At 38.3% G+C, this 27,093-nt stretch overlaps 1 protein-coding gene across 4 annotated transcripts; it reads right to left on the bottom strand.

The window, feature by feature from the left end:
- On the bottom strand, positions 1-27,093 carry LARP1B (La ribonucleoprotein 1B). Of its 4 annotated transcripts, none has more exons than XM_034062796.1 (19): positions 26,798-27,093; positions 19,348-19,409; positions 18,216-18,278; positions 17,197-17,365; positions 15,663-15,809; positions 13,099-13,254; positions 12,721-12,889; positions 9,329-9,473; positions 8,949-9,123; positions 7,993-8,165; positions 7,133-7,501; positions 6,147-6,261; positions 5,090-5,301; positions 4,664-4,770; positions 4,003-4,163; positions 3,549-3,693; positions 2,295-2,404; positions 1,953-2,080; positions 1-1,148 (listed from the first exon to the last, which is right to left on the bottom strand). In XM_034062796.1, the coding sequence occupies exons 1-19, from the start codon at positions 27,060-27,062 to the stop codon at positions 915-917; spliced, it is 3,105 nt and encodes a 1,034-aa protein (XP_033918687.1). In that variant the 5' UTR covers positions 27,063-27,093; the 3' UTR covers positions 1-914. The 4 variants fall into 4 exon arrangements, with proteins under 4 accessions (XP_033918687.1, XP_033918688.1, XP_030905789.1 ...); XM_034062797.1 differs by having other exon boundaries at positions 915-1,148; positions 13,111-13,254; XM_031049929.2 differs by lacking the exons at positions 19,348-19,409; positions 26,798-27,093 and having other exon boundaries at positions 915-1,148; positions 15,663-15,812; positions 17,199-17,365.

The raw sequence follows: 27,093 nt of genomic DNA, 5'->3' as shown, positions 1-27,093 counted from the left end.
TGGTTTCCCTCCAAATGCATTTTTATTACTTGAAATATGGAAAAAAAAAGAAACTTTTAAAAATGATATCTCTCCTGCTGGAGCACTTCAAACCCATCAGCGAATTCCAATGAAGACACCTTTCAAGCTGAGAATAATGTGAATACTTTGCTATTTTAACAACCTGCACAAACTGTAGATACTGTTTGTTAATTAAAGACCCTACAAAATCACCAGATCCATTTTTCCCTGTATTTTTCTGCTGCTTGACTTATTAAGAATCAGCACTGAAGGAAATACCTGCAAAACTATCCCAGTTATGTCCACTCAAACTCCATACTCAAGAGAATACTGTGGAGACCCTGAAAAAAATAGAAACTATGTCTCCAAACAGAATTCAGAAATGCAGTTTCATACTTAACTGCACAGTCTCAAGTGTACTTTTGCACAAAAGCATACTTTTAATAGTTAAAGAGCAAACCAATCATGTAGATCCTTCCTTTACATTTAAGATCCTATATATAACATAATCTTTCGCTTTGGTAAAATACAAATAATGGGAAAATCTGGGTAAAGAAAGCACAGTAAATACCATGGGTGTATCATACCTTTTTTAAGAAATATGAGCTGAAATGTAAGGCATCCCCAAAGTATTTTTTGCATATGCAAGGAATGCAGTTCTTTGTAAACAAAAGCTTGAGGAAAGCAATACTGAAGCTAAAGAATCTTCCCCAGGATCCTTCCGATGATCCCAAAAGCAAGAGCAACTCTCCTAGGGTAAATGTTTTAGAACTAAATCCTGTGAAAAAATGAATCCAATCCTCTGTCTTCCCATAACATTTTTAATCAGTTATTAGATTGGCTCGCCTTGAAGATCTCAAAATTGAGAGAATGATGTAAAAGTAGATTCTCAAGGGTTCAAGTTTGTCTTCAGTCTATTTTTCCGGTACATCACTTTCTATAGATTTCATGGCAGCACTGTTACGGCCTATGGATGCTGGCACAGTATTCCCACCTGTAATGTTTCCTGGTGCCTGGGTCTGACAAGCAGTTGTCGGTTTAGTGGCCAGAAGTGGCCTAGAAGAATTAGACTGATGTCTGCGATGACCTGAATCCTCATCTGTTGCAGCAACTGGTCTCTTTCGGCCAGATTCTTCACTAATAGGAGGCTGGAAATAAACATTGACAACCTGTTAAAGTTTTTTCTGTAAGGCCAGGTATTTACCTTTTCACATACTCAATGGATCAAAAAAGGAAGAGCATTCCATAATTAGGCCCTTTATTAGGCCTAGTAATCCTAGTTATTTGCAACTTGCTGATATTCTAAAGCTTTCTTGGCCATTTAGCTGGAAGTGTCAATGTATAATATACCAGGACTTTTGACAGTCTTGGCGCATTATTTAGTTGTCCACCCCTCAAATATTTGCCACAACTGGAAAATGAAGGATTTAAGAGAATAATGATAATGTAGTGTACCATAACCCAGTCAGGAAAACCATGGCAACACTATACTCTGGAATCACACAGCTTAAGTGTTCAGCAGTCAACAGGAAGGATTCAGTTTATCTGGCATATGAAGTCTCAGCAAAGACCATGCCTGTCACCAGGCATTCAGATATGATAGTGGGCATGAATTCATTTACCACATTCTTAAAGGGTACAGGAGTCAATCTTACCAGATGACAGATAACCTATATTTTGCTATTTATTTAATTACACAATGAAAACACATCAGCACTTTCTACATTTAAGCCACCACATCTCAGCACTGGACTTTGGCTCAAAAAACCTCCCACATTTAGACGTAAAACTGTATGTTTAATTTGAATTTATTTTTTTAACCATGCTGTTCCTAGTCGTTGACAGGATTTGTAAAGCTGCCTTTCTGTGCAATGACACACTGTTCTCAGTTTGTCTTGCACTAGAACTACCTGTACACCAAGTATTTATTGAAAATAAGTATTGAAACTTACATCCACTCGGAAGTCCTCCAGCCTCTTAAATTTACTAAGGTATTCTCTCAGTTTGGGGTCAACAGCTGGAGTCTTGTGCTGAGAGTATTTTAGATAAGCCCAAAATTTTTCCAGTCCATACAGTTGACCTAATAATGGGGAAAGGTAATTTTACTTATTTACAAAGGTCAAATTTAATTAAAAACTTAATTATTCACTGCTAACTATATGCCTAAGAGAACTGAAAAGGAACATGAACAAAAGCTGCTCCTGAATTGGTTAACAGGCCAGTGTCAAGGAACTGGGGTTATCTCCCATTTAAAGCCTCCCCAGTGTGAGCTGTGAGAGGCCTGTGGTAATTACCAGCTTCATAGTCTTTCTTTGTTTCTTCTTGGAAATCCCGGAATATTTCCTGCCTGAATTTCTTCTCTAGGCCATAGCTGTAAAATCTAAACAAGCATTCCAATCCATACCTGCAACAGAGCAGAGAAGTGTGAAAGTCTTGCACATGTGTTCCTCATTCCTCAGAAGGATGACAGTTTTCATCTCTTCTTGTATTTAAAGTAAATGGCACAACCTCATTTTACCCTTCTCATGAAAAACACTTCCTTATGATTGATTTTTATTAACTTACTGTTCTGAAATGTCTTCACAAATAAACAAAACTGACCAGAAAATCAAGGTTATCCCCGTTTCAACTTACACATATGAAATGGAGACAAATGTTTTCACATCTTTGGTATGTCTGGGTGCATAAACAGTTTCAACAAAACCAACCATTGTGGGTCAGACCAGAAGCCAGCCTAACCCACCATCAGTGCAAAAACCTAGTGTGCAGGGCAGGACTCTTGAGTTCTCCAAGTACCCACACAATGCAAAGCCAGGGTTTTCTGTCTCAGTGCTGCCCTGGGCCTCTAGGTAACTGGCACCTCCTGTTTTGCATCACCTTAGTCCCCTTAAAAGCCTCCTGAAGTTTCTCCTGTTAAACGTACCCTTGGATAATCACAGAGCTTCAAGAAAGCTCAGAGCAGAGACACACAATGTTATTAAAGCCACCTTTGCACCCAAGGGACTATCACTCTACAGGCTCAGAAACATAACTGACCTCCGGGATTTCCATAGCCAGAACTCAGCATTCAAAACACTGGACTACCTTGTCTCTGTAGCTAAGAGAGGTGAGGAGAACTGAGTGAAAGATCAGGAATTATATCAAAGAACCGAAGGGACAGTGGTCATTTCACTGGTACTTTGGTAAGCAAGTAGTCTGAACAAGTTGAATGAAGTTAAAAATGTCTTCACCTATAGAAGGAATAATCTTAGGAGTACTAGCAAGTATAGAGCTGACTTGTCACAGTCAACAAATTGCAGGACTTTGTAGCATTCAGGACCAATTACAAGTCAGGAAATATTGTACATTTAGCTATTTACCTGCAAAGCACAAATACATACAAACAGATTTTGGCATTAAAAGAACTTACACAGACTGCTACCTTACAGATTTACAAAGAGCCAAAGCCAATACTAAAAATGATCAATTCAGATACATGTAAACGTCTCAGTCATTAAAAGGAATGGTGAGACCTCAACAGTGTGTAACTTCCAGGAAGAAGCAAATACCTGTAGTGTTCTTCTGCATCATCCAGAGCAAGCTGCCTGAATTCTTCATACATTTTCTTGTTAAAGTGATCTCTCAGAAAAAAGGACCAGAAACGAAAAAGTGTGTTCATTTCCTGGGACTGGCCAATTCCCAACCGTTTCCTCTCTGGGAGAAAAAAAGGAAAGTTAAAAAAAAAAAAACAAACCAACCTACTTTTAATTTTTCAGCAGAATAAGTGCTTTTCCAGTAGCAATAAACATGCAAGATCTTCCAGTAACTTTTTAAATTTCAGTGTATTTTTTTTTGTCAGGGTGTGTAAAGTTAAATGGAAAGCAGAGGTCATAAAAATAGAAGCACCAAATGAATATTTGCTTTATTAATGAAGTTTGAGGAACAATGTGGAGAAAACTGGCATCAGAAGACACCTGGTAAATTCCACATAAAATTTTAGGAAGTGCATTTAGCAGAGCTTACCCATTAGACACCTTCGACGGTATTTGTGGTACACCTGTTGAGTAAAGCCATTTTCTTTTAACAGTTCATGAGAAGGATGTTGAAATTTTGGAAGAGAATTTGGGGTACACCCATAACTCCCTGCTAGTGGAGTTCCTTCTGAAGGTGAAGTATTGGAACTCCTGAAAGAAAGAGAAAATCCCACCACCAAAACATAAATGTATTTCTGTCCTTTAAATAGAATGCTGCTCTATAAAATCAGTTTTCAACCATTCTATCAGAATAGTACGGTCATCTGATGACCACTGCAATGCACACATGGGGTCCAGTCATCTCCTTTTGGGGGCACCTTAACCAAAATCAAATTCTGTGCTAGTATGTCAAAACAACCCCAGACAGTTTGATGAGGATGACAGAACATTGCTGTAATGCTCAAGTTTAAAGCACAATTTAAAGGCAAAAATCACTGCTACTATATCATGGATCAACAAATAACATTGTGAACATAGTAGGCCTAGCTAGCTTACTTCTGGAAAGCCTTGTATTCTAGGTTTTGTCTTTCTTCATTGCTTTTTCCTTTCTTCCACTGTATTTGTCCTTTCTTACAGCCTATTCCTCCGTTAGCAGTGAGAAATAATGACATGGCAAGCTAATTTTCTGAGACAAAATTAAAAGAAATTACCCCACAGAGGAAGTTCTTGGCCGGTGGTCTCTGGAGTCCATCACCCAGCCAACATGGGATTCTAAGGGAGGATTTGTACTGTGCCGTGTTTTTCTTTTTCTTGGAGTCTAAGAAAGTAAATCAAGCATTTATTTTCCTAATTTGATTTCATTCATTCCCTCCCTCTTAACACAAAGTTCTGAAAATTTTATATTGTATTCTAACACATTAGAAAGTCACAACACTCCAGTTTCATAACCTAAAGGATTTTTAAGAAGCATTACAGAGAAAATGTGGAAACCATTTTATAGAAATAAAAGAGAATTAATATGGTAAATATTTTGAAGATAATAAAAAAAAGTATATGCTTGTTAAATTGTGGAGACAGTTTATAGTTTTATAGGCTTTTTTTCTGGTTTAAAAAATTTATTACATCTTTCCATTTACCTTTACATCAATGGATCTTGCTTCTTTAACAACAGGGTAGAACCTAGGTGTTTTGTTGGGATCCTGCAGCCTCGGGGTGCGAGGTGTTCGTGGGGTGAAGCCAGGGTGAACACGGGAAGAATCTGGAACTGCGGTTGGCAGTGACTGAGCTACTGCTGCTTTTGGAGATACTTCAAAACTTAACGAATTACAAGTCAGCTCCTCTGCTAAACCTATATGCAGGAAGGAGAAAAAACTTGTTTTCAAAAGAGACTTTGGGTTTCCAAACCTAAGCTCCTCAGGATCTTAAAGGCCCTTCCTTTCCATTTCAAGGGAACTACATCATCCCCATCAAATTAACAAAAGCACTTGGTGCAGAAGCAATACAAAAAATGTTTCAAGCATGTCTTTGCTAGAAACTTTGAACCCACTTCTTTGTTACCTGCTTGTTCTCATGCACCTACACTAGCAAAGTAATAGAAAATAAATGTTGGTGAAAATGTAACCACGTTCTTGCTTTTTTGTGAGGTGGTGGGTTTAGTAAGGTGGTTTTCTTCAGCTACTATAAAGATGCTATTAGTCTGTATCCTAGTAAATGTGAATACTGTATCAGAAATACCTCAGAAGGTAAGATTTGGACATTGTGACTGCCCAGTAAGGTTATAACACAGGTAGAAAATTCTTCTAATTTTACTCTTTTTTCCCCCCAAAAAAAAAAAATCTCGATTTCTAGAAAAGGTTTCACAATGCCACTTGCTATTACTTTACGCATTGTAAATGCCAAGTTACACAAAACGCATCTGCTGTTGGTATATTCTGACAACAGAACACTGCCTTTTGATGCTCATATATATCCTGATAAGTGTTAGTACTTGCTTCTTCTAGTTCAATGAAATCTTGTTACTGATGAAAGGCTGACAATTTGAAAAAAAAAGCAACAAACCCAAACCAAAAAACTATGAAAGTCCCTCAGACTACTGATTGAGCCAAAATTAAAACATCACACAGGCAGGAGTCAACACACCTATAGGACTGTTCTTTATGCCAGAGATTCGGAACACAAACATGTATTACTTACCTTTCTGTAACTCTGGAGGAACTTCCTGGGTTGGATCAGCAATTGGTTCTGGTGCAAGACTATCACATTCTTCTTTACTAATGAGATTTAACTTCTTAAAGTTCTCAATCTCTTGCTGAATTGAAGAGAGCAGATTGTAAATGCAAAGTATGATAATGGGTATCATCCGGAGAAACAGGTGAATTTCATACAAGAGAAAATAAGCACGCCATAACTGACTAACAACTACCCATACACAGCCAGTACAGATTTTTTTTAAGGGAGATGGAAGGAGTCTTTAGCACACATTGTAGAAGTTGCTGCTGAAAGCAACAGTTATGCCAACAAACAGGCAAATGGAGGCAAGTAAGGTCATCTATATACAAATTTTCATAGATAAATAAGAAATAGAAATGCTGAGATCCTGCCACTTGTCAAGCCTAAAACCATCCTTTTCTACAATAAGCATGCCAAGAAAGGTCCTAGCAATGTAGGCTAGCAGGACAGGCCTTGCTCCCTTTCTCAGACTACATCTAAAGAAAAGCCATTAATTGTAATTAATGTGTTCAGCTATAATAAAATAAGGTTTGCAATCTGAAGTTCCATTTGCTCACAGAGCTATCATTCTAACAACCTACAGGGCACACAAAAATATAGTATCGTATAATAGAGTAGTATAAATATATAGTATAAAACTACTTCAAAATGAGGTATTACTTTCCTCCCTTATTAACTCATCACAAAAACATGCCCTCCTCTTTCTCTCTGGTAGTGGTTTGCAAATGTTACAAAACTAACAATTCATAGAACAAATCAACACTGGAAAACTTAAACCACCTCCAAAATGTTAAAAATAGTTGTAAAAAAAATATTAATTCAAAGGTTTTGGTCATATCTGTGACCAGAAAAACTTGCTGGTTATACTTTTGACTGTAGCAGATAGCCAAAATTAATTCTGTAGCTGTTTGGACAAGTATGGTTTTCAGGTCGAAACCAAAGACAGTTACCTTCATCATGGTGTCATTTTCACTCTGTCCCATCCACAAATCCTGCTCATAGTAGTATAAGCCATCATTAATAACTTTAGCAAGTCCTGATGTAATTTTTGCATGGCATACATAGTTGCCAGTATGATCTCCAGGATGTTTTCTCATATATGGTGGTGTCTGTGTTACAATCAAAATCTTGTTGACGTCCTGATCATCAATTTCATAATCGGAATCGCTGTCTGACCAATCAGTAATTTTATTCTTCTGATGTTGAATTTGTTCCATCTCTTCATCAAACAAAAAATCAAGTTCTTCTTGTTCTTGTTCCTCTGAAGGTAGGGGTGGCTGCTGTTGATCTGATGTTTGATCAGGCATAGGAATATTTTCCTAAGTTGGAAAAAGTGAGGCATTTTGTATTTGAATTGGATAGTGATTATCCAAATGAGAGATAAATAGAACATGCTAGAACATCTTCAGTAAACAGATGTATGGGAATTAGAAACAATAGACACTTCCAGATGTTTATTAAGTAAATTACAGTTCTAAATAACTCTGCCATAAACTTTTAGAACAATTATCAATGCACATTCCATTTTTCAATTATCAACAGGTACGACAGTCCCTCAGCAGGAAAGAAATCCCACCAAAACACAAACAGTATTTCATTTTAGTGAGCTCTGGATCAGGATTCTAAATGCACTTCGTTATTCTTCGCTATTCTATTCATTATCTGGCAGAATGAGAAGTACACACACAAACTGTATTGCATTATCAAGCATAATTTAAGTTGTGAAAAATCTTGTTCTATGGTATAATCTGAAAGTTGACAGGTTTTGTATTTATTTATTTAAACATGACTTAAAGGTTTTTGATCTTACCTTTAGTTTGACGGTGGATGCACGATGCCTCTTCTTCACTTCTATCCAAGGTTCAGAGTCCAAATCAGGCAAACTTGTAGACAATCCTTTAGACATTGTCTGAAAATTACTAATTTCAGTGTTTTCCTTTGGACTCAGTAGGCTTCCCATTCTTGGAGAATTTGGTGCAGACCCTAGCAGTGGAATACAGTAGTTCAGTTCCTGTTGTGGGTTGGTTTGACTTTGTTGTGTTTGTGGGGTTAATTTTCACTAGTCTTTCTTTTAACTGCAGCCACCATTTTCCTACCCCCTGGTTAAATGCAACACTAATCAGCAGAATTAATTTTCATTCTTAGAAGATAGCTTCCTCAATGCTTTCAGAAAATATCAATTCTAACAACTTATTTATATAGAAAGTTTCTAACAGTCTAAGAGAAATTATGTTTTACCCAGAAAACAAGAGGAAGAAACATCATCAAGGACGTCTTCCCCACACCATTCACTAGCTTTATAGATGGGCACCTAACTCAGTCTTCATTCTTCCTATTTAATATCAGCCAATATTTTAGTAAAATATTCCCTTGCCAAGGCTAGTTGGCGAACAAAGCCATCTCATTGTTAGTGTGAATGAGATCCCCATCCAAAATAAGGATGGACCAAGTAAAGACTTAACTTCCATCTGCTACCAAAATGAAGCAGATTTTATAACTAACAAGCTTACTAGTACTACTGCTCCTAAGAGACTTAGTCCACCCTACTACATTCTGGAGAATGGTCACAGCCATAAGAGACAGCTTCATCTACTTCACAACGGCCATGCAAGCCATGTGACTTGGCAACTGCAAGGCTGACAGGCATACCAATTGAATCTACCGTTACCAAAAGTACAACTTCTATTATGAAATCAGTATTGAGGCAAACTTCCTAAGTTAGATCCACAGCCCTAAGCTTATATTTCCAAAAAATAAATCCTTTACCAGTATGTGAGCCAAAATTTTGGCCTGGTACAAATTCTGGACAATTGATGAGCTGAGAAAAGTCAGTTGGTGGCAGACTGCATGGAGGAGGACCTGGAATTGGCCACTTTTCTGGATCAACCCTTTTTCTTAGCCTCTGATCCACAGTTTCAACTTCTGTACTGTCCTTTATGGCCTGTGTGACAAGCACATAATAACTATAAAAATTTTACATATCCAGCACCATCCAAAGAAAACCCCACAAGCTTTGCCACCTACAGCCTCTTCATAAAATCCTTGTAATTGAAAATAGAAATCTTTAACTTCACATCACTGACTGTAAATAGCAGTCCAAAATTAACCAAGCAGCTTTCTACATACATACTTCTGAATTATTTTACCTCTAAAATGAGTGCAGCATTTGTAGTCAGAGCTTGCATCCGCCGGAAGCTAGCAATCAATGAAACAGGTAGAAATCCTTGTTGGTCCATCTTTCTCCTCAGAAAGAAGTCTCTTTCCAAATTTTCTGCACTGAAATAATACTCACTGTAGAAAAAACATGCAAATATGAGCCTATTATAGATTTAAGAAAATCCTAAAATAGCAACTTAAAGGTTCCTTGTTAAAGCCTTCCATTAAAAACAGAGCATACTTGTCATCAACAAAATAATTCTTTCCACAGATGTGCCATTACAAGCAAGACTAACAGAACAGTATGTGTGCGTGACACGTGAAGACAGACTTATGAACCAATACAGTACACAAGGATGCACTGTAAATACAAAGTGTAAATCAAAGCTGCTTACATCTGCATGTATGAATTGCATAATGAAAAACTAGGCTCAGTTTTCCTTTCACCCATCCTCTCCCTTATTACTTACATGGACAGAAGGAAATAAGAGACTCTTGGCCTCCATATAGATGAAGGATAACTACTGCTTACAGTCAGGGAATAAGCTATTCCCCCACAGAGCAGTACCAGTGCACCTTCATCCTCAACTGTATCTTTTCCCAGTTTCTAGTACATTAGAAGCTTAAAGTATCCTATCTGAGTGTTGAGGCACATATGTACTCTGAATCATTACTTCAAGCATGCTTGTGGGAAGATGAGGAAAAAAATAGTAATGTTGTATATGAAATAAAACTATACCAAAAGGCACAACAGCTCACGGAGAAATGTAAAGTCCCGAAGAAGAAATGATGTTTAGTAGATAAAGGGGAACAAGGGCTATTTCAGGAATCTGACAATACCACAGAACAAGAAACATGAGGGACAAAGAAAGAGCAGAAAGACAAAACTTCTTAAACTATGAAACTGCTCTATGAAATGATGAGGTGTCAAGACCTTTTATGCTTAGTGAAGAGAAAAAGGAATTCAAATCATGATCTCTCACACAGAGAAAGGGAAAGAGAAAGCATCCTATGAAAAAATAGGGAAAAGCCACCCCAATTTAATCATGACAACTAAAATCTAAGCCTTTCACAGAGTTTACGCATATACCACGATTTTGCATGTTACATCCAAGGAATACTCCTCACCAGGTTTACGAAAATGGAGGCAGTGAAATATTTAATGGAGGGCAATTAAAATTCTATGACAAAAATAGAGGTAGTACAAAAATAAGAGAGCATTAAAATGCTGAGGAAAAATAAACAAACACAACCACATGCAAATGTAAATAATTCAAATTTCAGCAAAGCATAAACTGCTAAGTGTCTCCACTGAAGTTGGGATCAAGGCCAAAGTTACCAAGAGGAGAGGACTCTGATGCCGTCAGTGATGCAAGCAGAAGCTTGATACCATTTCTTTCTCTATTTTTTGGTAGCTAAAGAAATTCAAAGCAAAAGCTCTGTATATGAAACACTCAGCTCCAAAACAGAATAAAGTCTCAAAATCAGACAAAACATACAACAAATGAAAACACTGCCATTAAAACAGATCAGAGAAGAGAATAAGGCTTTCGGAGAATTAAGCTCTTACTCAGAGCTAAGTAAACTGATCAGTGAAACAACGGTGCACAAAGAGAAGGTTTCTTTCAAGAACATTCTGCTTACTGTTCCAAACTGCTAAATTTCTTTTCCCCTCCCAGTCTAGAAGATAAGCAAGCACAAAAGCCATATACCAACATTTTATTAATGTTACCTTTACAGTCATACAGTAAAGGTAAAATCTTGTAACGATTCACCTAGTTAAAAATCCCACAAGCGGAAATGGACAATGACTGAACTTGACTCAAACTGCCTCACTTGATGTCCATCACTCTAGAAAAAGGAATGTGAAAGACCATTAATGAAAAATGAAGACAAAGCACAAGTTCGCTCTAAGTAGAGGGACAAACCTAAACACACACATCCCCTCCAGATTTGCTTTTCTTTTTCCTTCAGAGTCTTTCTTTGGCATAGTCACTTTAGTATTATATAACTAAATTATGAAAGACAGACAAAACCATCCCCATTTAGAAGCTAATAATAATAAATAACAGGTAATTGATGAATAAAGTCTGTTTTCCATCATTTTTAATGTGATAAGAGAAGCTCAAGAATCGCCCTCTCTGTCATGGTAAGCAAACTCCATAATCAAACAGCCTTAGGAGTTCATATCAGACAACCAAAACAATGGCTCTGGATTGCCAGCCATGCCAAGCCTTCTACTGACACCTGCCAACCTCTTGCTGCTAAAATAAAATACAAATATAACCAGAAGTCAGATGTGACCAATGCTGTAACTGACATTTTTCTCAGCAGAGGGGGACATCATCATGTCCTACCTTAGAAGGTCTGGATTCTACACTGCATGCCCAGAAATCTGGCCAACAGTGGAGTGTCTGTGCTCCTCCCCCACTTGTCTGAGGACAGTGCAGGCCGATTATCCTGACATGGGGTTACATGTCCACTGTCAGGTCTCATAGGGGCCTGGCAGCAAAAGTAACAAAAAAGATTGCAATAGAAGTTTTGAAGTTGATAGCCACATGCCAGATACTTTCTGCCCTTAAAGAGGCTTTTTTCTTCCTTTTTGCGTCAACTGTAACAAAAGAAGCAAGAATAAAATAAGCAAGTTGCTTTATGGAACACAAGGGCAATCAAAAACCACCACAAAGGCATCACAGAGAAATGCTGTTGCAAGCACAGAAGATGAAGTATCTGCCAGTGGTGGAAACTGTCTCTTTAAAATGAACTAGTGGTTTCCAGGCCCTTTTTGACTTGTCTCCTCGTGATAATCAGTCTTCCAGATGGTTTCTCATTGCCTAATAGTGTATACGAGAAAGTAAACAATGCAGATTATTGAAAAATCAAGTATCATTGCAAAACCACTCTCTTTCAGTTAAATGCTTCAGGTGAAACACTCCAAAACCATAAAACTAACAAGACTTCTCAAAGTGAAATTGAGAGCAAATAAGGGAAACTTCTAGCTACACCACCCAAGAACAGCTTTATAGGCAAACAGACCAACAGTACTCAAAAGCACAAGCTCAGAGACATCCATATCTCAGTTACATGACAACATAGCAAGAGGGCTAAGTACCATAAATAAAGCAGGTACATGAGATAGAGCCAGACTACAGCACAAGATACAGAACAGCTTCCTTAAAGTTCCTTCCCATCACTCAAGTTCTTCCTCCCCACTAGTGAATGAATTCAAACTGACACTGGTAATGGTTAAATAAAAAAAGTAAATTGAAATGCCTTAATCTCCATCTTTATATGGATAACAGTGATTAAATGCTATTTGAAATGAGTTATTTAATCTTAATTAGATCTCTGAAAATGCTTGTACATTAAGCAGTCTACTTACATTTGATGCTTTATATATTCTTTGAGAAGTGTTTCATCCACAGAATACATCTGCATTCCTGCTCCTTCACCATAGTAATACATCACAGTAGCATTAAAATCAGGTTGAAATATTTGGTCAGTCCCTTCATCATACAGTTCTTGATAACCAACTGAATATTCAAAGTTCACTTCAAAATAAAGAACATAAAAAGAAAAAATATTAAGTCCAGCACACAACTATTTTAAGGCAGGATAAGCACTGCTGTTGGCTTTCAGCATCTGATTTTAAAATACTCAAGCTAATTAAGTTACAGGATATGTTTTCTGAGATGACTCTTACTTCATGTGCAAACAATAACATTATAAACACAGTTTAAAGTTTTTACTAAGTATTTACTTCTTTGCGTACTTCTGGGGTTTCCTCTGCCTCGTCCTCTTCCCCTGCCTCTGCCTCTTCCTCTGCCTCTGGAGAAGCCTCGAACATTGCCACCTTCACTTCTCACACTGCATACTTCATCATGATCATCTTTTTTTTCTCTATCACGGCGCCAATCTTTAAGATAAAAAAGCATAATACTTGCAATCATAATTAAATATCTCAGTGCCCAGAAGTTCCCTGCAACACAGAGTTCTCAGCTTCATCCCCAGCAATCCACTGACTCAGACATGCTGGCTGAAGCAGAAGGTCAGATCTGAAGCTGCAAGGGTGAAACAGCAAGGCTTGCCCAGCCATGTGTGAAGGTGAGTCAGGCAGAAGCTGTTAGCAATAAAGAAGAGTAAATTGGCTTGACTGGAAGTCAATCCCAAATGCTTCTGAAGCAACTGAACGCTGGTGCCAGCTCAGGGATCACAATACTTATGATCAGCTTGGGACATGAAGGAATGATCATGCAATTCTCCTTCCAGCATAACAGTCCTCTCCTATGGACAACTCCCACTACCTCAAGACAGTTAGGAATGGCTGCTAGCTCTTGATAATCCTGCTCAGGCAGGGTGGAACTTCCATAGTATCGCATCTCTGGAGGTCCTTTTGGTTCCCAGAAGCAGCCATCCTCTGCACCCCTGATTCTGCTCATTTAACAGCAATCATTTATTCTCTGTTGATCATGCCCCAAACTGAGCTTGTAAGTTAAGGACCCCTTTATGATAACACATGCAAACCTAAGGTGACTCTGTCAGAATATATGTAAGTTTTTTATATAAATATGTGGTCTGCACATAGCAAAAGAGAGCAAGAGAGAAGCAGCAGAAGAAAGAAAAGCAAGCAAGTTCAAAGAAGACCCCAGGGACCTTAGCTCCACTCACCACAATACTTAAGGACAGGTGTAATTTTCGCTTTACTCATGAGAGAAAATGAAGCCCTCTCTTACACCATTTCTTTCTCTTAACACTCTCAGACTTCCATCTTCAGTCACCCACCGTTGCTTAAAGTTTCTTTACAATGCAATCGGATAGTATTCCAGATGCTGCAGGTCCTCTCTGTCAGAGGAATGCCTGGGGATCACCCTCTACTTGATCAAATTGAGAGCTACTAAATTTATCAAAGGACTGACTAAAAATATGATTCTCTGCTCATACTAGAAATCTTATTTTACTAGCAATTGATTTTAATGAACCCTACAAAACACATATGCTCGTACACTGCAGTTCCTGTATTTTCTGTGAAATAAGACTCTAAATTTATGAATGTCATAATCTGTGTGTCTCCCACTGGGAATCTGGACCTCAGTTTCTGCAGTCACTACCCTCACCTTTAGAGGCCCCAAGTGCATGGGCATTACTTGAACTGTTTCCCCAGATCAGTTTCATTTTTGCACTCTGAGAGTACATGTGGCTTAGACGCAGACAGAAGTCCTATATATAACACGTTCATATTCACAACTGAAAGTTTTTATTTAAACAGCCAGTGTTCCTGAAGAGTAAGAGATGATTTTATGCTTTCTCACACTGAAACTGGTCTTGAATCACTAGATCCTTGAGGCAGAGTTCATGCTACAAGTTTCTGGTCATTTGACCATCCTGAGGAACAACTGCTGAAGAAAGAGAAACACCAGAGAAATTCATCCCCCTACCTCTGTACATCCCTCAGACAGCCAGATCAAACCCTCACATCCATGTTCCTAAAACAACTTCATAAGCAAATCCCACCTCAGTAGCATCCGGAACTTATTACAACGAGTAAACATTTAAATTGTTAATGTATATTGAGATTTTAAAACTTAAATGCAAATACATAAACCAAAGAGTTACACTCAGTCTAAGATTTCTGCTGTCTGACAAGCTGTATTCAGCACACCTGAGGACCAGAAGCAGTACCAGCTGTGGTGCATTTCTTCCTCTGTTATGCTAGAACAACTTTTTGCACAGCCATGCTGAGAAATAGGTCAGGGAACTGGTCCAACTTAAAGGAAAAAAAAAAACATCAGCAGAATTGCCAAAGCAGAGTTCAAAGTGCAGATCCACAAGCAATTGCTCTGGTAGCAACAAGCTGCAGGAATAGCAGTAGAGCAGGACAGAACAGCCACCTTATGAGACTATTTCCAAACTTTCCACATCATAAAGCTGTGGCCCAAGACTCTATAGGGAACTATGAAAAAAAAAATATATGCTGCTCTGATTTTGCCTCTGCACCAGCACACATTGCAAAGGTAGGCTGTTTCCAAACTCAGTTACTCAGCAGGGTCAGTGATTGAGACTTTACAATTCTGATCAGCTTGAAGAGGTTCCAAAAATATCTGGCAGTAAGCTCTTAAACAACAAACTTTCCAATTTAAAATTTGTTAAGCCACAGAAATACCATTTATTTCTATTTTGCAGGTTATTAGCAAATATAAACACTAAGTCTTACTTAGTATTGGCAAAACCAAGTCTCAATATAAACTGCCAGTGTAACACCTACTCACGTAGTATTATACTTCATTTGCCACAAAGAGAAAGACCCAGAGATTGAAAACCACTTACTTCTTGTCTCAGTCCTCCAGTTGTCATGAGTTGGTATTGACTTGTTTGTTACCAGCAGGAATCCCGAGTTCGTTCGAGAGCCTGGTCTTTCTTGACTTGCTGACCTTACATTGTCCAAGTGAAGTGGCACCCATTTCTGCTTGTTACCTTGAAAAGTTAATATATTACTTGTAATTCTAGTACTACCTGAGGTTTTAGCTCCTGAAGTGATTCTGTGGAATTTTTCTTGTAGAACTAGTAAAAATTAATTTCAAAGTTTAAAAACTGGGAGAAGCTTAACACTGAAATTTTAAGATATTATGATATTATGAAATTTTAAGATATAAGATGAAAGACTAAATAGTAAATTCAGTAAATAGGAATTTCTCAGACTGAAAGGTAACCTTACCTAAGCTTTAAGTATATGAAATAAAGGTGAGCTTCTTATTTAATGATTTTTTACATGTAAGTTCACTGTTAAATACATACAGTAAATTCATTACTATATAATTTCACAACTTGTATATGAAGCTTAAAGGTAAGAAATAACATATCGAGCAGTAAAGATTTCAATCACAAACCATAAAAAAAAATCCTAAGGATTTAGCTGTGGTACTGTATTTTACCTTGAGATACTCAGATTGAATTCTTTCATGTGCAACAATAATTATTATCAAAGCTTTATTTTTTGATAGGCTGGCCTAAAATCTCCACTAACCATTTATTTAGTGATGACATTTGCTGTTCTATATTTAACTGGTATTGTACGCTTCATACCTTTGTAGCCAAGAAATATAAGCAAATACATAAAATAGGGGTGAAAATGGGGGGAAAGAAAAAAACATTGCACCTATGACTTTGAAAAAAATTAAAAGCAATCACGAATATGTTTTTAAATATATACATAGGAAGATTAAGAAATCTAAATAGCGAAGGTCTTTAGCATCTAAAGAAATACCAGCAGGGAAGCATGAAACAAAAGCAGCTGATGGCATTAATACCTTAAAACTGTCTCAGCTTTTTCTCAGCCTACTGCAGTCTACTGACCAAATGAGATATAGGTTTGCTTTCCATTTTAAATGTAACAGATCGGATCAAAAGGAAATTAATAACCTGTTTTATTTTTCATATGATCACTTCAAGGTGTAAGCTAATAGTAAAAACCAAAAATGTGTTAGTATATATAGTTAGTTACACATAGTTATTACGCACATATATATGAAATTAAATTAACATAGTGCTATCTATTTAGGGTAATAAAGATATGAGACACAGTAATGGCTTGTACATCCATACTAGAATTTTACATAAATCATCAGAGTTCCATGGACCTTCACTAGGACACAAGTTGCTTTTCCCCCAGAATCCCCATTTGACTAAGCAAAAGAGTCCAAAAAGAAAGGAAGCCTGTTTTAAGCTTCCTAGCAGAAAGCAATATATCCTATTATCACATTCAAAATTCAAACCAGAAAAAGTTTCATTAAGTCATTCAACTGGAACTAATGTAACTTTATCAATGATGACTTACTGCATTATACGTAGCATCCAAACTGACCTTTTTTCCTTTGGTTATTAGTCTGAGCTTCATCTTTGCTAGTTTTATCTCCTGGACCATTTGGCTTTGCCTCCTGCTTGTCCTTGACTCCATTATCACTTCTTTGATCAGATTTCTCCTCCTTTTCTCTTCTATTTGTTGGCTTCTTACCGTGACTTACAGTCTTGCACTGCAAGAGATGCTGGTAATTATTTCTGACAGTACAGCTGCTGATAGCAAAAACTCTAAATTTCCTTTACCTATTAAAATTCCTTTACTATTACTACTACCTGTTCTCAATCTCTTCAGTAGGCTGAGTTTTAAGATCTATTGTTTTGTAAAGTCTCATTTTAAATAGTTCTATTTTTCACTAACTTGGCAAGAATATAAGAATAATTTTTAGACTAAGAAAGTTTTTGGTTTTTAACTGTTGTAGAATTGCAGAGTGCACAACAATCACATTTCAATACTTCAAAATTGAAGTTTATTATATAGGAAAGAAAAATTACTCACCAGTACCTACTATTCAGACTGATTATCTTTAAAAAGCTTTACTTACAGAATACCCAGTGGTAAATCAGAAACTCCCATGATGCTCTACAATCTCAACAGCATGCCAAATATTCGTGTAAATTATAAGGAGCCATCGGTCTTGGCTCTGACAATTCTGTTCAATTAAAGCAGAACATGAACCAAAGATCTGAGGATGTGGAGGTGTATGATTACAGACTTATTTTTTCCCATATTAGAATACTACATTTAGTGGGAACTGTGTGCCTTTGAGTAGAGCCGACATCCTGCAGATCATTACTTCCTGGAAATCCCACAGAATAACAGGTTTCAAAGAAGGCAAAGTGAAACTTCAATACATGCTGGGGGATGAAGGTTATTGAGAGCAGCCCTGTGGAAAAGGGCTTCATGAAAAGCTGAACATGAGCTGACACTGTGTGCTTGCAGCCCAGAAAGCTAACTGTACACTGGGCTGCATCAGAAGCAGCATGATCAGCAGGCCAAGGGAGGTGATAACAAAGGATACTTACATCATTGTTTGCTATTTCACTTGGTGTTGGCCAGTTTGTGATATCATCATGATATACCTCAGCCTGCAAAGATGACGAACAGTTTATACTACTTCCTAGATTTAGACCTTTTTAATATGGGGAAGGGAATATGTCAGTCATGACTCAGATGGCCATACTACCCTCTTGGGCACATTTGTTAGAAGTAGCAATTTTTAAAAACTGAGAAATAAAACAGGAAATAAACACACAGCTTCTGAAAACAGAACATGATCAATTCAACTAGAACAGAAACAACTATTCATTGTAGTTACATCCAAATCAAGGTCCAATACATCCTAGCTTGTAACTAGCATAACTATCTAAAGAAAGCCTTCATGAGGAACATCTTAGGTAGGCACAGGCAAAACAACTAGGAAGCAAGCAAACTTTCCTACAGTCTATTATAAAACAAATTAAGAGGGCTTATGACTTCAGTGAAGGTAAAACAGTTGTCAAATTAAATGTTGTTTTACACAGCTTCCTATGTGAGTTAAAGACATCTATTGCTTAAAAGTCTTTTAGCTTTTGGAAGACTTTTGAGCACAGGTATTTTTCAAACTAAAAATAAGTGGATGTACAAAATTTTAGAAACTTTCCAGTACAAGGATTCAGCCTCTGTTGCTATAACAGCACATAAAGAGCACAAAATACCTAATATGCAAAAAGGATTTCCAAAACCAACCCAGCATCACCCGTGCTCAAGTGGTGTCGGTTCTTTGCAGCCCCTTCACATTTTTATACAATCCCATTGCTTTTTTGAACAAAACTGCCTTTCCTCATCCTTTATACACACACCACTTAAGCACTCCTAACTTTAAAAATTCCCTTCTTTTTTCACTTTCCTCTTCAAAATTAACCATTACCAAGGCAGAACATAGCACTTCTGGATTTAACTTCAAAATACCTCGTTATCTTTTTATTTTAGGACTATCAACTATATACCATACTGAATATTTATAGACAGAAATACCCCTTTGAAAGTCTTTCATTTTCTTATTACATTATCAGCTGAGCCAAAAGTCAGTTCACATTAATAGGTCAGATTAACTGGGATTTCTAACACAACTGATGCAGTAACCCATAGCTGAATGGCCTTCTGGCAAATACAAACCTTGCTGCATTTCCTTGTCCTGGATTTCACTGCTTTTGTAACTTTAGTGGAATTATGCAGTTCTGAAAAAGAAGAAAAATATTTTCAGGTGAAGAATTATATGTTAAAAGAGTAAGGAAGGTTTACCAAGTCATTATGCAAGCATGAAAAAACCCAAATAGAAGCAAGTACCTAATCACAAACTCCTAGTAATTTTCTTTTGTAAGCGATTACTCAAATGCCACTTTAAATTCAGCCATATTGCTTGCAATCAATCCAAAGCAATGGAAAAATAGATATAAAGAAAGGTGGGAAAAGAAAATTACTATAAAACCTACATTAAGGCTAAAAAATTGTAATGGCCAAATTCCACACTGGATACGTTTATGAGCATTTGCAGTGAAGCTGACACTCAGACATTTTCAGAACCATCTTGAGTCAAGACTAAAACTTTATAATAATGATTCCATCTCATCTTCTGAGCACGAGTCCATTATACTTTCACCAGTAATACCTGCTAGAAATTAATGTAATGCTTGGAAATAACTCTCTCATATATGGCAACATTACTGGCCTAATTATCTAAGATCAATAACCTCCACTGAATAAAAAAAAAGTCTATTTAAAATTTACTACATATTTTAATACGGGTGCAATTGCCCTTCCACAAAACAATAAGACAAACCAAACACTAGTATCAAGCAATATGCTTGGAGATTAAAATTGAGACAGAGAAAACCGCTTCTCCTGTTAAGCCCTTGCTCTGTACTCCCAATGCCAAAGCGTAATTTCCTATGGAGAAATGGTCACAACCTTTCCTTGAAAAATCTTATTCAGTATTTTATTGCAGCACAAGCTGAAAACATTGAATGTGACTGAAATCAGAAGTAGATTATTATTATTCTTTCAAGCAGGGATAACATCACCTCCTAAACCCGTATCTCTTTCACATCCAGTGACTAATCTTCCTTATCGTAGCTTCGCACTGCGAACCCCACCCTCCCACCCTAGTGACTCTGAAAACCCTCTCTCTGCTTCCTGGAATATACTGTCAACATTCAAAGCATACATTTCTGCATACTTCATAGTCCACTCTAAATTAGATTAATTTTACTATTTATAACTTGCACATCAACCAACGTGTGAATTCAGTCAATTCTGATTGGCCTTTGACCTTCACCACACCATTTACCAGCAGGGTTTTCTCCTCTCATACAGATCTACTTTTTAAAACTCCCCAAACTGCCTCTTGTTATTCAGCTTCAGCTGCATTTAGTCTGAGAGCTTTCAGAAACACACAGTGACGGTGTTACTATAATTTTTACTTGTCATTCAACAGCAAACTAATTGCCCTTTACAAAACAAGACAAACAGCTGTAGAGGTGGAGTCGCAAACAAATTTGTAATTTTCTCCAACAAAACTGCCAATTATGTGAACAGGTAAACTGACTGGCCATAGCATTTGTCCTGCAGCAGTCTGTAAACACACCTCTCTAGCTGTTCAATTACATTACCGAAGCCCTTTTTCCATCTCACAGCACTTTTACTTAAATTGCTGCTGAAGGACGCTCTGCCAGAGCTACTCTGTGTGTCACCACAGTATAGCAAGGGATTCAAAAATAAGAGACTCAATGTCATTGTACTATCTTAGTCATAGGATATTATTCCAGGTGGCAGGAGAGGCTGAGTCGAGTAGAATGAGACCCAACTTGTTTTAAGGAATCTCTCTTATCTGTATGCAGTAATCCAAGACTTGGAAGATGCGTTTGCACACTAAATGAAAAGAAAATTAATATTAGGCAACACACCACCTAGTTGATGATGTCCTTTCTGAACTCAAAGGCCTGAGATCTCGCAACACGCCATACTCACCTACCCCAAAAGAACTCCACAGGGTTTCTTGTCTTCCCAAAAGAGCCATGTTCAAAACCAAATTTAACTAATCTTTTCTGGGGCTAGTTATGTGGGAGCTGGATTTAGTGTGAAGCAATGAAAGGGAAAATAAAAAGAAGGGTGGAAGAGTAAAAACAGAGCCCTTAAAAAAAATCAGAGCCCTTAAAATTTTACCCAGAGCACACCTGTTATGTTCTTATGAAGTGGCCTAGCGTCACTGTACAGGCAAAATGCACTTTAGAGTGCATTTAGATAAAAGCTTTATGCTTTACACTACGCTGGTGTTTGGTTTCAACATCATATAAAAGTACTGAATATCCAGAAATTACATCTTTAGTACCTTGCTCCTGCAGAACCTACCAAGCTCTTGTAAATAAACTGTTTCACTTGCTGTTAATACCAACCTAACAGCATTAAAATTGTTTATTTGGTCATAGGCTACAAGGTGACCTCTTTAGCAACTGCATGTTGTGTTGATAAAAGAAATCAGTTATCTTCAATAACTTTACTTGGTGGGTTTCAGCTGAGTTTTGGGGTGGCTGGGGAAAAAAGCAAAATCAAGGATGAGGAAATTTAATAGCCCATTATCATCTTTCAATCACTAAACTCCATCCGGTAACAATGCAATCCACATGAAAACAGAAATTAGCCTTCAAAGGCACCTTTATTATGGTTCTTCCAAGTCTCTTAGTATGCCACATCTTAACGAGGGATTTTCTGCAGAAAGACATGGATTTGCAAGCATGCCAAGTGCAGTACATCAAGATACATGGGATGACAATTCTGAAAATTGAAAGATGAATTTTGGATCCACCAAAACAGCAGCCATGCTCTGGGACAACAGCAACAGAGAAGGAAGAGCAGCCTGGATGCTGTTCAAAGATAAGAAAGTTTGCACATAGAGATGTATCACCAGGGCAGTTACTGATTACAAGGCAAACTGAGTTTACATCAGTAATATTAGAAGTATTTCAGAATGGATGAAGTTCTGCAAATAAACAGGCAGCAAGTTTTTTTCTGATAGAACGGGAGGGATGATATTGCCAATTTCTTTTGAAAGCAGAGTCTATTAATAAAAAGGTGGAACACACTCCCATTTTGAAGCAAACGTGGTTTATGCTGTAAGGATTGCTAGGAAGTGTTCAAGTTTAATCTTTACTTGGACTCTACATGTATTTCCTTCAGTGAAGGGAACTTCACGGAAACACCAGAAGTGCTTCATGAGGCAATTGAAATCACCCAGCATAACAGCTCTTCAAAACTTCGGTGCAACCTGTTTGTTGAACTTGTACAACATTTTCCTTTCAATACTCAATCGGAAATTTCATAGTATAATTCATTTTTAAACAAGCTATGTAAATTGTTTCAACAAATAAATGTGAAACTCTTACAAGTGTGACAAAACAATCCCTTGAAGCATATAATAATTTGAATCTAGAGCATGGATTTAGGTCCAAGACCCTGGGAAATAAGAAAAACAGTAATTATGTTAAGATCTTTCCTACAATAGTTCTAGTATCTTATAACAAAACTACACTAGATTGATCTTTTTGACACTATTTGAACAACTAACCAAGGCAGTGAGCTATGACACCTACATCCTTCTACCCATTTACATTTAAAACCAGTCAGTTTTTCAACAAAACATTCAATAGGGGAAAAAATATCCCCAACACAATAGATTAATCATTATACAATTTATTTTCCTTATCTCATTTTTTTTCCTAGCTGCTCCACAGAAACCTGCAACACCTGTGACTGTTTCTATGAAAGCTTTCATGGTCTAAAGGGAGTACATGCTTGAGTACAGCAAGCCAGTACTGTGTCCAAGACTCAAGGCAGCAGGATGGATTTCTCTCTAAAAAAAGTCTCCAGTACAGAAACAATCCAACCAACTCCTTACTAAATTATATGTGCTGTTATATACAACCAAAATACACACAGCGCATTAGTAAAGGTAATGGTTTTAATCCCTTCAGGGCTGGGGGTAATTGTCAACATTGTACCCTTCAATAATTCTTAAGATAATTTTTAAAAGCTGCTATTAAAACACTCAGTGAGTTCAGAAGAGTTAACCTTAGATACACCAAAAAAAAACAAAATCATAATCAGATCATTTACCAATTTACTAATCAAAAGCTTGCCATTCCTATTAACACAGCATCTACTAAACTGTACTTTTACAACCTGCTTTGCTAACAGACTAAAGCAAATTAATTTATACCATAGCACTACAGTGAACTGGTTCTGCTACCAAAATATCAGATAAAAAGTATTCTTTGATACCCAGAAATAAATGCAATGAAGACAGACAAACTGAGCACAATGTAAGAGGCTGAAGCATACAGCTCATTAACTACATCAATCAAGCACACCAGGAAGCAAATCTGCTTCAACCACTTCAGCAACACAGGCATTTTGCTTCATTGAGTACTTTCATAAACTTCAAAAACAATTTTTGACTAATTATCTAATGAATCACTGGAGACCCACATCAACTACACAAATCACATGAAGGCTGAAGAACTCGGCATTCAGATTCCCTTTCACAGCCTTACGAAGAGGGTAGCACTTCAGGGTTCATCAAACAAATAGGTAGGAGAATTCATAACAAAATTAATTCAACATCTCTATCTTGGGGAAACTGTTTATATGAAGGAAGGGTAAATTAGCCTCTCCTGTGATAGGCCCAGCTCTGAGGTGCAGTGGACAAAAAACAAGGCTCAGAGGAAAGACAAGGAATACAGGGCTAACACCAGGTTGGTCTGCAGCTTCCATACAGACACATCTTGTTGGCTCAATTAAAATAAAAGCTTATCCTGTTACCTTGTAAAAAATTTATCTACAAGATTCTACAGAACTTCTTTCTTGCAATTGTTTCTCTCCTTTTACTCACAGAGCTTCAACTTGAAGAACTGAAGGCTTCCTGCAACATACTAGCTGGGAGCTATAGGGGAAAGAAGACACACTGGCAGAAGTACCTTTTATAATTTGAAAGGCCTGTGCTGAAGTGAACTCCCTATGTTCACAATCACTGGGAATAGACAGAAGCCTATTAATTTCACTAGCAATTTTACACTGCTACAAGCCTTTCTCCACAAGTTAAATGCAGATTAGGATATATAATTAGATTAGGATGTAGCTGTATAGTTCCGAAATTATTCTGCTTAAAAGGAAAGCTTAATAAAAGGCTTAGCTAGGAACACTGAACTGTGGTAACAAGCAAAACATCAAAAATTCAAATATGTTTACATTAAGTGTTAGGTTTACTATAACATGATTAAAACTTACTAACATATCCGAGACAAAAATACATCTGGTTATAGTAACAATGCTTTAACTGAATTCTTTCACCAAGAATTTGAAGCCCTTCACATTACTTTTTTTCCTTCTAGCATCAGGTGACATTGACAGTTCCTTCCCTTGGCAAGAGTCAGGTTTGCCTCTATTATAAACTAATGCCACACTACATTGAAAGTCGAAAGATGACAGACTGGGGTCAATTTTCTCAAGTGTGTAACTATCACTGAACATACCATATATGCACATCTCAGGAAACTTTCAACAAATTAAGCCAGGATCAACAAGTTGAACAGGATTCAGTCACTACTTTGATGTGAGATTCTTTTACATTTTATTACCCTCTTTAAGGATAGTTTTACATTCCATCCTAGGAGTATTTCTGCTCATCTACTTATTATTTCACATGAGTAATTTCCATACTACTACATTCATATGGGCCTACTGTGACTTCTTTAGCTTTGCCAACATGCAATTAGTTACTTCAAAATACATCTCTCATTGCAGATGGAGATACATGGCAATTCCTTCCTTCAAACAGCCAGGAAGGATCAGCTGCTTTGTCTTTTACAAGGGAAAGAGCAGTGGCTCCTTCACAGTGGTTTTGGTGATGGCCAAACCAAAACACACACCCTGATATTTGTTCTTCACCAATGCCATTACCAGCAACAGTGAGTCCCATATTTGCTCAATTACACACCTGCTACTGAAAAAGATGTTTTGATACAACCACTCAGTATTAATTTGATAAACGGTAAACACAACTTCTAAGCAGAAAAAAAAAACAAACTGTGAATTGTCTGAAATCATCAAATTAAACATGTAATGTGTACAGTGTGTTAACTCAAATGCCTCCCTTCTCCCCCTTCTTTCCACAACTATTTGCGTGTACTATCTTAAGTGGAAAAGTAAACTTTACACAAGGTGAAGCACAAGAAGGCGCTAATGCAATAAAAGAAGCTTTCCCAATGCTTCTGATGTGCCATTATTATTACTGCCACAGCAAGGCAAATGAGTGACAAGTTCTCTTTCATGCACGGACAAGACCACAAGCTGCTGCCCAGCAAGCTGGATTGTAGAAGCTATGCATAAATAGGCATTTATGAGTGCGTCAGTACACACAAACAAAACAGCTGAGATGATAAAGATGGCTATGTCTGTTGCCAAAAGATTTGATCTTCAGCTAAGTAGAGATTTTGTGGTCTGGAGAACTCCTCTGCTTGCATGACTTGTACACTTGAAACTACAAATTATATATTTCTCTTTGTGAAGGAAGTGCATATTTAATTCAAGGATAAAAGTGACTGTGAGATCACCAAAAGGTTTGTTAGGTGCCTTCAGAAGAAAGTGCCGAGATTGGAATTCTTGGGAAACACAGGTGGAATAGATATTGCGAGGTCAGCAGTTTGCTTCCAGACAAGAACAGTACTTCAAGAAGCTGCTAACTTCCAGGAACCCTGCGCTAGCCTTGCAATTTCAGGTCAGGTTTTCGATGACCATCTTCGTAAAGCCATCTGCCTGTTTATTAGCTACAAAGCCTCTAAAATTGTTTTATCTTACACGTAGTGATGAAAGGCCAGAAAATTACCCCACAGTTACTCTCACACCATCTCTTTCCACATAAACAGTTCAGATACTGACAGCAAGCAAACTGACTGCTTTTGTTAACATTTAAAGCCTCCACAATCCAAATGTTCTGGAAAGCAAAACCAGGTAACGGCTCGTACAGAGGGCCTTACTATATAATTAGGCAAAAAAGACCTGCGGTACAGCAAACGGGGTTTAGCAATATCTCCAGAGAAAAACTGAGACGGGCAGCTTACAAGCCCTATTTGCTGCTACCAGAGCCCGGCACCATGCACAGCTCGCCGGAGGTCACCCGTTCCCGTCCCCCTCCGCGTCCCCAAGCTGGGGGTGACCGTTGTCAACCCCAGCGAGTTCGCAGGAGCACAGCAGCTCCCGAACCCTGACAGAGCCCCGTACCCCCCCGCGGGCCAGACGAAGGCGGCGCCCGGACCCACCTCCCATCGCTCGCTTCCCTCCTCTGCCCATGTATGTCAAAAGCCCAAGCGCCCGGCCCGTACCGCCGACCGATCCGCGCCGGGCCCCTCTACGCCCGCCCAAGCAACGGGGAGAAATACGCTCGTTTCATTTCTGGAAATACCCCACGAAACGAAAACTAAATAAAACCCAAAACCAGAGAGCCGCCACCACACGCCGGCCTGCACCCGGCCCGCCGCCGCCGCCACCATGCCGTTCCCCGGCCCGGCCGCCACACCTGGGTCCTGTGGGACGAGCTGTCCGTCTGCCACGAGCGGTGAGGGGCTGTTCCCCGCGTCTCTGCGCCTCGTCCACGGGTTCTCCTTAGGCGGCGGGGCTTCCACCGCCGGCTGCCTGCGGCCGCCCTCCTCGGCGGCCTCCTCCCCTTGAGGCGCGCTGGGCTCCGGTCGCTGGAGCTGCCCCGACTCCCGGGGCCGGCCGACCGCCGGGCCCCCTTCCTCAGCACCGCCGACGGGCGCCGCGGACACCTGCGCCGCGGACATGCCCTGCCGCCCGCCGCGAGGGGCCGCCAGC

This window comes from Melopsittacus undulatus, chromosome 5 (genome assembly GCF_012275295.1).
Source record: "Melopsittacus undulatus isolate bMelUnd1 chromosome 5, bMelUnd1.mat.Z, whole genome shotgun sequence".
In the NCBI taxonomy this organism is placed as follows: Eukaryota; Metazoa; Chordata; class Aves; order Psittaciformes; family Psittaculidae; genus Melopsittacus; species Melopsittacus undulatus.
This window is presented reverse-complemented; position numbering and strand designations above follow the sequence as displayed.

Excerpts from the sequence above, each read along its gene's own strand:
- LARP1B (XM_034062796.1), bottom strand. The coding sequence starts at position 27,062 with ATGTCCGCGGCGCAGGTGTCCGCGGCGCCCGTCGGCGGTGCTGAGGAA. Across the intron at positions 15,810-17,196 it reads TAATAACCAAAGGAAAAAAG|GTAACAAGCAGAAATGGGTG; the intron begins GTCAGTTTGGAT and ends TAACTTTTCAAG. Across the intron at positions 7,502-7,992 it reads CATCCACCGTCAAACTAAAG|GAAAATATTCCTATGCCTGA; the intron begins GTAAGATCAAAA and ends TTTCCAACTTAG.